This window comes from Pyrgilauda ruficollis, unplaced genomic scaffold (assembly GCF_017590135.1).
Source record: "Pyrgilauda ruficollis isolate IOZ18807 unplaced genomic scaffold, ASM1759013v1 scaffold328, whole genome shotgun sequence".
In the NCBI taxonomy this organism is placed as follows: Eukaryota; Metazoa; Chordata; class Aves; order Passeriformes; family Passeridae; genus Pyrgilauda; species Pyrgilauda ruficollis.
The window spans coordinates 103,963-112,780 of NW_024524689.1; the positions used below are offsets into that span (position 1 = coordinate 103,963).

An 8,818-nucleotide genomic window follows, 5' to 3' on the forward strand; every position below is an offset into this window, starting at 1 on the left:
AGAGAAATCGAGAGTGTGGCTTGGAAACACAAACCTTTACAATCCACCATTGGTGCCATGGGTTTAGAGGATGGTCTCCATAAACTGATGCAGCACTGCAGTGTTTTATCCAGTCTATAATTAATTGCAATTATATTGTTTGGATTAATTGCTGATTGCTATTGCAAAACATGGAAATTGTCTAATCCATTTCATTAGTAGTGAGGGTAGAAATTAGGTTGGGCACATACCAGTTGCTCCAGGATCAAATAAGAAAGCAAAGTTTCATTCAGTTAGCTGATGATTTTAATGATTGTTTATAATTTAAAACAAATCTTATCAGACTGATAGGAACTTGCACCCCAAGGAAGGGCAGTATGGGCACAGGATAAGAATTTAGATTTTATAGCATGGTTATTTCAGATCAGTGTGACACCAGAGCTGGAAGGGAGCTGGAAACAGGCCAAACTTGTGTGCAGCTGGCTTCAACTGGCTCTCCAGCAACACTGAGAACAGGGCAGTCTCAGAGCCCCAGACCTGCCTGGAGCCAGCGCAGCTGTCACTGAAGCCAGCAGGGTGGATGGAGGGTGGGTGCAGGGCCGGAACCACCCCAGGGCCAGAGGCTGACATTGCTGCACTGTAATTCTTGATTAACGGCGCATTTGCAGTAATAATATTAGTGCTGACACGACATGCTTTTAGCCTTCCTGCCACCCATGCTGCCACAGCCCTTGATGAAGACAATTAATCACCAGAGCAATGGTACCAACACACAGCACAGCGTTACCACCTTACCGAAAAGCAGCTCACTCTAGCAGATGCCTTCTTCAGCTTGCAACTTCCATTTGTTCTCGTTTCTGACATTAGCCAGGGGAATCAGAAGATATTCCAATCTTTCCCCTTTGTCCACTGCTCACCATTGTTCCTGCTGTGGGGGGAACAGCAGCTTTGGGACCCATGGCCCAGGTGCCAGCTCAGGCCTGGAACGCCTTTGGGAGGCACGAGCTGTCCTGAGGGACCCTGTGGGGCAGCCAGCGGTGCTCTCGTGGCACATTCCCTAGGGAATCCTGGCGTGCATTAGGAGCTGCATTGCCAGCAGGTCAGGGAGGTGATCCTGTCCCTCTGCTCAGCCTGGTGAGGCCCTGTCTGGAGTGCTGTGCCGAGTTCTGGGATCCTCAGGACAAGAGAGACCTGGAGGTGGTCTCTTCCAACCTGGCCCATCCTGGGATTCTGAGAGACGGCGGGGACACTGCGGAACGCGCAGCTCCCGTCACTCCCGTGTCCCTCGCCGCCTCCCGTAGGGGACGCGGAAGCTGCGCGCTGTTTCCGGCGCCTCCCGGTGGCGCCGGGGCCGCTCCGGGGCCGCGGGCAGGGTCGGAGCGGCGCCTCAAGGGCCGCTTCCTTCCTCCTGCCTCGGGGGTGAGTCGGCTCCCCGCGTACCGGGGCTGGGCCCTGCCCGGCTCGCCGTGGCTCCGAGGGCAGCGGAACAGCGGTGAGCGAAGGGCCCGGCATAGGGGGCGGCTCGCCGGGTTGTCCGGGACGGCCCGAGGGAAAGCCCGTGTGTTCCGAGGCGCGTCGGTGCGAGCTGTCCTCTGTGTGTGTGTGCACTGTACAAACTCATGTAAGGAAAACGATTCTTTGTCTTGTGGTGCGGCATCTAAGCACTGTAACAAAGCACGGGAGAGTAACTTGGTCTTTTTATTACAGTGGCTGCAAGAAGGTTCCCATCTGGCATGCTGCAAATCCCAAGGAAGGCAGCACAATCGAAGGTAAGTGTATATGTCTTGGGAGTTCAGGCTGCTTCTCTCTGCACCTGGAAAGTGTTTTTAATGTGCCTGTCATAGTCTTTGATGGTTTGTATCTTCTTTGGTTAAACATGGATTGACTGTTGCTCTGGTATCTTGCTTCACTGCTTCTCTTGCCAGTGTGTGTGTACGTGGTAGGAACGTTTCCCACTGCCACCTGGCTGAGCTCATTCCTATCAGCCTGATCTGGAATGCTTTGTGAACTCAGTCCCTGGTTTTGTCTGTAGCTGGCTTGCTGGTTGCTGGCACTCAGTCTTGGACAGAAAATTATTTCCATGCTTCTTTTTGCATGGATGAAAGCAGAGAAGCACTGTGTCTTTTTTGTGGTCCCAAGATGCAGAACAGTCAGGTAACAGAGAATAGAAACCTTTTAGTTCTGTGGAATTTGTCCATTGATGAAACATTGTAAAGGCAAGGAATTCTGAGAAGAGGGCAAGGAGAAGAACTGAGAGACTTTCAGGTAGGGAACCTTATCTGATGTGTATGAACTAGATCTGAGAAACTGCTCATTATTTTCTTCAGGGCTGGTGATGTGAAGGTCCCTATGCACGGTGAGAATACCGTGAGCTCTAGGTAAACTCACACTCTGAACAATTATAAATGGTAAATAGCAAGAGGGAAGACAGAAGTGCAAAAGCAGCAACTTGTGAGGGGCGTGTTGTGGACAGTGGCAGGGATGTGAACAGGACTGAAATCTCTCATCATTATTTGCTGTCTTATAAAAGGGCCTATTTTGCCTTCATGTTCTATGTTAGTTTCCTTATTGAGGAGAACCTTCTTCTATGTGTGTCAGTAACGCTTGGAACTGGTTTTGTTTATGAAAAACCGGGTTGTTTTCTTGGAAGGGGAATGTGAGCCTCTGCAGAGTGGGTTTTCCTTCAAAGCTTCATTCTGGCTGTAGGATCTCAGGATCAAAATCTGTGCCACGACCATTTCTACTGTCAGTGCTGGCTCACGCTTTCCCCAGCATGCAGCTCAGAAATAAAAGCTTGACCCTGCTTCCCCTCTGTCTCTGCAGACACATCTGCTGCCATGGTGAATGAGAAGCACAATGGCACCCTGCTTGTGCAGCTGGGGCCCAAACTGCAGGCCCACCCAGAGAAGCTGCTGCGGCAGCGGCGAGGCCACGACGAGCGGCCGGAATACCTGGTCCGGTGGAGCGTTGTTAGCTTGGAAGAGAGAGCGGCGGGAGGCAGCAGTGCCTGCTCTGGAGAGAGCAAGGCAGAGAACATCTCCCTGTGGATGTCTGCAGAAGAGGTGTGCGCCAGCTGCCCGGCGCTGCTGGGCCAGAGGAGGCCGGAGGGGCCGAAAGAGGAGAAGGCGCCCGGTGCCTTGTCCGCGCTCATCCCGCTGGACGAAGCCTCGCTGCTGGAGATGAAGGCCGATGTCAGGAGCCTGGTGCAGCGAGCCGGGCGCCAGGTGGCCGAGGCCGGGACCCCCGAGTGCTCCATCCTGAGCACGGTGCACGTGCTGGGCGCCTACGCCAGCATCGGCTCCCTGGCGGGCGCCTTCAGGGAGGCGGGAGCCCTGGAGCTGCTGACGGCCATGCTGTGCCACCGGGAGAAGCGGATCCGCCGCGGTGCCGGCGAGATGCTGCGCGCTCTGGGCGCTCAGGATGCAGGTGGGGGCTGCTCCTGCTCAGTGCCACGAGGGGTGCTGGGCAGCTGAGGGGTGCCAGGCCTTCGGGAGGGGTGAGATGCCTGGGAAGCAGCATGGCTCAGGGCTTCTTGGCAGAAGGGGAAGAATCAGTCAGGATCTTCCGGACTTTCCTGGTTGCAGTTGTCTGGACTGCTCTTGGAGTTAGAAACTCTTTCTCCTGGCAGGTTTCTGAGCTGGGATGCTGATTAACTCTTAGGAGGACTTAGGCCAAGGAGATTGGCAGAGTGTGGGGTGACTCTGCTCCAAGCTGTCAGTTGGAAAGTCTCTGCCCTGTTCTTGGCAGGGAGCCTTTCCTCGGCCCTGGATAGAGGCTAGTCCTCATTTAAGAGGAGCTGTCATGGCTTGGAAGTGCCTGATGAGGCTTGGGTGCACCTGGAAGGTTGCTGGTTGTGGTGTATCCCACAGGAGATCTGGCTTTCCCTGTCCTAGTGCCTGAGTTTGTGCAGCTCTGAAGTGGGGCAGATGAGGGGCTGATTCAGGTTAAAACTTGACTTCTTTTCTTCCCTGGGACCCTGTTCTGGAATCAGTTATTTGGGCTTGCTGCTTTGTGAGAATCTCTCAGCTTTAGGGGTAGGAAAAAAACACCGTGGAGCAAAATGTTGCCACTCCAGAGGAAGGGACAGAAGGTGGATCAGGTGACACCGAGCAGCAAAGCTGTTCCTTCCCTGCAGCTCTGTGTCTCACAGGGAGGTGGGGTGAGGGCTGTCTTTCTGGGGCCTGAAGAGTTTTTGTTGTTGTTGCAGGAGTCTGGGCCCATGTCCTGCTGTCCCTGAGCCAGCAGGATGGCATTGAGCAGCACATGGACTTTGACAGTCGCTGCACCTTGCTGGAGCTGTTTGCTGAGATCACGTCCTCTGCAGAGCACTGCATGTCCTTCGAGGGGATTCACCTCCCGCAGGTGGTGCCGGACCCGCCAGCAGCCCTGGGGCACGAGGGGCCAGGAGGGGTGGGAGTGGGGGGCCAGGGCTGGCACCCTTGTCTGGGACAAGAGGGGAGTTGAAGGTGGGCAGGTGAGCAGGACTGGCTGTCGGGAGAGCTGGCTCAGGGCCTGGGCCTGGTGAGGGGCTGGGGTGGTGCAGAGGCAGCTGCAGAGCCTGGTCTGCCAGCAGGGAGGGGAGGGTGGGCTCAGAGGTCTCTGCTGCTGCCAGCTGGTCCGGAGCTCTCCCGGGAGCCTGCCTGGGAATGAGCTGGTGGCTCAGAGAGAGCTGGGGGCTGGAGGTGCTCTGCAGGCTGAGTGTGAGAGCTGTGCTTGTTGCAGATCCCTGGGAAGCAGCTGTTTGTCCTGGTGAAGCGCTACCTGTGCGTGACTTCTCTCCTGGACAAGCTGAGCAGTGGCGTGGAGCAGGGAGAGGAGCAGCAGGGCTGTGCTGTGCCCGGCCCTGTCCCTGAGGAGAGGAGCCGTGTGAAGCAGGAGTTTGAGTTCAGCATGGCCATGGCAAACCTCATCTCGGAGCTGGTGCACGTGATGGGCTGGAGCCACAGGCACAAGGCAGAGCCGCTGGGCCAGCGGGACCTGCAGCCTCGCCCTGCCCGCTCCATCTTCCAGCACAGGACCCCGGCCAGCACTGCTGTCCAAAAGCCTGTGTTGCCTTCAAATCCTGGTCCTCAGAAAAAGCAGGGCTGTACCTTCCTGACTGCATCAGACTTCTCTGACAGCAGTGACTACACAGAGTACTTGCGGGCAAACCTGGTGCGTGGCATGAGGGTGCGCTTGCTGGAGGATTGTGGTGACGTTAGAGCTGGGGAGGAAGGCGAGTTTCTCCAGAGCACGAATAACATGCAGACAGTACAGGTAGGTCATGGAGAGACTTCTGGCTGGAATGGCAGATGGGTGTGACCTGGGTGACTGCTGGATTCCTAATGATGCCTTTATGTGCAGGAAGTTGGACAATAGGCGTGGCTTATTATGTATCACTGTCTGCATCTGTCCTAGCAAAACACTCACCTTTCAGAGCTGGGGGGATGCATTGCATGGAACGCTAGTCTGGTTTTGTATGGGTTGTGCCACTAAGATTTCTTAGCCTCTAAAACAGGCCTTACTAAAAAAGTCTGTCCCCGTCTTTCTTACAAGCCCCCTCTAAGCATTGAAAGCCCACTGTAAGGTTTCCCTGGAGCCTTCTCCAGGTTGAACAACCCCACCTCTCTCAGCGCTTTCTCATAGCAGAGGTGTTCCATCCCTCTGACTGTTTTTGTGGCCTTCCTCTTTACCTGCTCCAACAGATCCATGCCTTGTGCTAAAGTCTTCAGAGCTGGATGTAATTCTCCAGGTGGAGTCTCACCAGAGCAGGGCAGAGGGGCAGAATCACCTCCCTTCACCTGCTGGCCACACTGCTTCTGGTGCAGCCCAGGATATGGCTAGCTCTTTGGTCTCTGAGTGCACATTGCCAGATCATGCCCAGATTTTCATCCATCAGTTCTGCAAAGTCCTTCTGTTTTCAGTTCCTTTTTCCTCCAGCCTGGAGTGTACTGGGGTTTGCCACAACCCAGGTGCAGGACCTTGCACTTGGCCTTGTTCATGTGGTTCCCACTTCTTGAGTTCATCCAGGTCCCTTTGGATGCCATCCCATCCCTCAGGCATGTCAACTGCACTGCTCGTCTTGGTGTTGTCAGCAAACCTGCTCAGAGTGCAGTCAATCTCACTGTCACTGATGAAGATACCAGATGGTATTGGTCCCCATACAGGCCTCTGAGGAACACCACTTGTCACTGATCTCCAGCTGGACATTGAGCTGTTGACCTCTGAATATGACCATTCAACCAATTCCTCATGAACTAAATAGTCCATCCGTTGAATCCATGTCTCTCCAATTTGAAGAGAAGGATGTTGTGGGATTGCTGTCAAAGGCCTTAAAGAAGTCCAGAAAGGTGACAGCCATAGCTCTTCCCTTGGCCACTGATGTAGTCACTCCATCATAAGTGGCTAGTAGGTTGTCCAGGCAAGACTCTCCCCTGATTTTCTGGAATCACCTCCCTGTCTTCCATGTACCGCAGTTAAAAGGCTTTTCTAGTTCTGGTCCATGCATTGGTGATGTTTCTATTCAGGCCTCAGCTGAATAACTGCTTTGCATCTTATTTTTTTTCTTATTCTTATAAACCACTTATTTTTAAGTGGTTTAGAAACCTCTTTTATAACCGCCTCCATAAAGATAACTTGCAAAGGAAATGTATTTCATACTGATTCTCTCTTTGTCCTTGTATGTCTTGGCTTCTAATATCTGTGTTTTCCTAAAATTGTGATATCTGTTTCTTATAAAGTTGTACTTGCTTTTACTCTTAATGAACTGGGCACTTGGAAAGAGCACCAAGATCCTTTCATTATTTTCTCCTGTTGCCAGTGACATAAATTTCAAAGGGTTTTCGCTTCAGTGTTGAGCTAAAGTGTAGTGTGTACTTAGCTTCCATTCCCATTGTCCTGTTGGTCCCTTGGGTTCCCTTTTCTGTCTATTTTTCTGTTTAATTTAGTTTTCAGTGTTATTTGTAAGGCTCACACTATTAACAAAACCAGATCTGAATGGCAATTGGGCCAGTCCATCACAACTCTGTCTCTTACCTCGTCTCATCCTTCCTGTGTTGCTCTGATTTCTGCTGCTTTCCTTGCCTTTCCAAAGAAGGATTTTTCTTGGTTGTATCTGTTCCTGCAGCACTATCTTTCCATGACTCCTTTGACATGGCATTTGGTACATAACTAGCTTAGGTCAGAGGTACGTTGAAGACTATTTGGTGTTGTGTGTAGTTTAACTCAACTTCCTTCCATACTGTGCTTTCCCAAAGTCTGTCAGCATCTCAGCTGTCCATCACAGTGGGTTCATAGTAGCACTGGTGTAACTCCAAAAGAGCTCAGTGAAGCAGGCAAACCATATGTTTTTCTGCTGTTTTTTTAAAGCTACTGACATGTTGTACTTGCTGTTGCTGGGTTGTCCTTTTGCTCAGAAGATTAAATGTAACACTATGGTAAGGGAAGCTGTAAAATGTCCTTCTGATTTTTGAGAGGCAACTTGGACAAAGCAGAGGAAACAATATCTGCCTTTGAGACATGCTTATCAAGAGCCCAAAACCTGTTTGAGAGGGTTGATGAATGACCAAGGTTATAAAAGTGCCCTGACGTACTTTATATACAGCTCCTCGAGGTAGTGTTGGTTATGCCCTTTGTCTGCTTTTCCCAAGGCACCTGCAGCTTGGCACTTTTGGAACAGGTGTGATTAACTGGATGCACTCATGCCTCTGCTGCTGTACTGAGATCTGTAGTGGTTGCAGGCAAAGTTAGTGTTTTTTCAAAAATAAAGATCCAGGTGTAACCAAGGCAAGAAGTTAGTAAAGATGATATGCCTCAAAACTGGACAGTGTGAGTGCTGAAATCTGTACAAAAATTGTGTGGTCTTCTACTTCTTTGGGAAATGGGAGGACAAATGTAGCAAGAGAATAGAAAAAGTGAGTAGATCTGAATGTCTGGATTCGTTTCACCCACAGGTTTTACGGCAGTCAACGGGTCGGACCTACTGGGTGCGTTGGCACATACTGGAGATTATTGGCTTTGGGGACAAGTGGGAAGATCCTGCTGCTCAGGACAAGGAATATAGTGTGAGAAAGAGCTTCAGTCTAGACACAGGTGAGATTGTGATGCATGTATGTATCATCTCTTTCTTTCTGATTATCCTGTGGGATAGGAGTAGTGACCTTTTATATCAAAAACACACAGCAAGTAGCAGGCTGGGTTCAGAAAGCACTATTAGTTTTGTGTGAACATGTAAAGCTAGTTAAGGAATTGCATGGCTTGTGATTAAATGGAGTATTTAATGGAGTATTTTTGAACCCTAGACTTCTGTCAAGATGTATAATGAAAGTAATGATATAAAGAGCATAAAATTTTATTTAAACTGCAACTGTCAAAACTTTGTGTTTGAATTAACTGACTGAACTGCCAAAACATGACTTTCTCTAGAAAATCTTAGAATTTCTCTGAGATTAAGCTTTTGGGGGCACTCAAGTCCCCTTAAGTAAGTGATAAGGATTTTTAAAAGCATGAACATAGCAACAATTTGTTTAACTTCATACTGTTGAGCTTTTAACAAGGTGTTAAAGTATTAAAGAACTGTTTTTGTAAGACATCTGCAGCATCTCCTAGAACATTTAACATTGCCCTTGTACTGGGACAAAATAAAAGGCAGAATCCAGACGTCAGATACCCCTTTCTTGTTCAGCATCTGACATGATTCTAGCCAGGGAGACATATTAAAGTAACTCTTTTATCACAGCTGTGGCCTTCTAGAATATCTTTTGTGTAGAGTGGTTTGGATTTACTGGCTGCTAGAGAGAGTGTTGATGAGATCAGCAGCTAATTGCACACTTCGAAACTATTCTTATTTCCAGTTGAAAAG

General features: G+C 50.4%; 1 protein-coding gene across 1 annotated transcript; it reads left to right on the forward strand.

Moving 5' to 3' along the window:
* The first annotated feature begins 1,311 nt into the window (after positions 1-1,311).
* Positions 1,312-8,444, forward strand: LOC121357348 (cullin-9-like). Its single transcript, XM_041474533.1, has 6 exons — positions 1,312-1,600; positions 1,687-1,748; positions 2,803-3,405; positions 4,187-4,341; positions 4,702-5,235; positions 7,911-8,444. Exons 3-6 carry the CDS (start codon positions 2,817-2,819, stop codon positions 8,181-8,183), a joined length of 1,551 nt encoding a protein of 516 aa, XP_041330467.1. The 5' UTR covers positions 1,312-1,600; positions 1,687-1,748; positions 2,803-2,816; the 3' UTR covers positions 8,184-8,444.
* The last annotated feature ends 374 nt before the right edge of the window (positions 8,445-8,818 follow it).

Excerpts from the sequence above, each read along its gene's own strand:
- LOC121357348 (XM_041474533.1), top strand. The coding sequence starts at position 2,817 with ATGGTGAATGAGAAGCACAATGGCACCCTGCTTGTGCAGCTGGGGCCC. Across the intron at positions 4,342-4,701 it reads AGGGGATTCACCTCCCGCAG|ATCCCTGGGAAGCAGCTGTT; the intron begins GTGGTGCCGGAC and ends TGCTTGTTGCAG. Across the intron at positions 5,236-7,910 it reads ATAACATGCAGACAGTACAG|GTTTTACGGCAGTCAACGGG; the intron begins GTAGGTCATGGA and ends TTTCACCCACAG.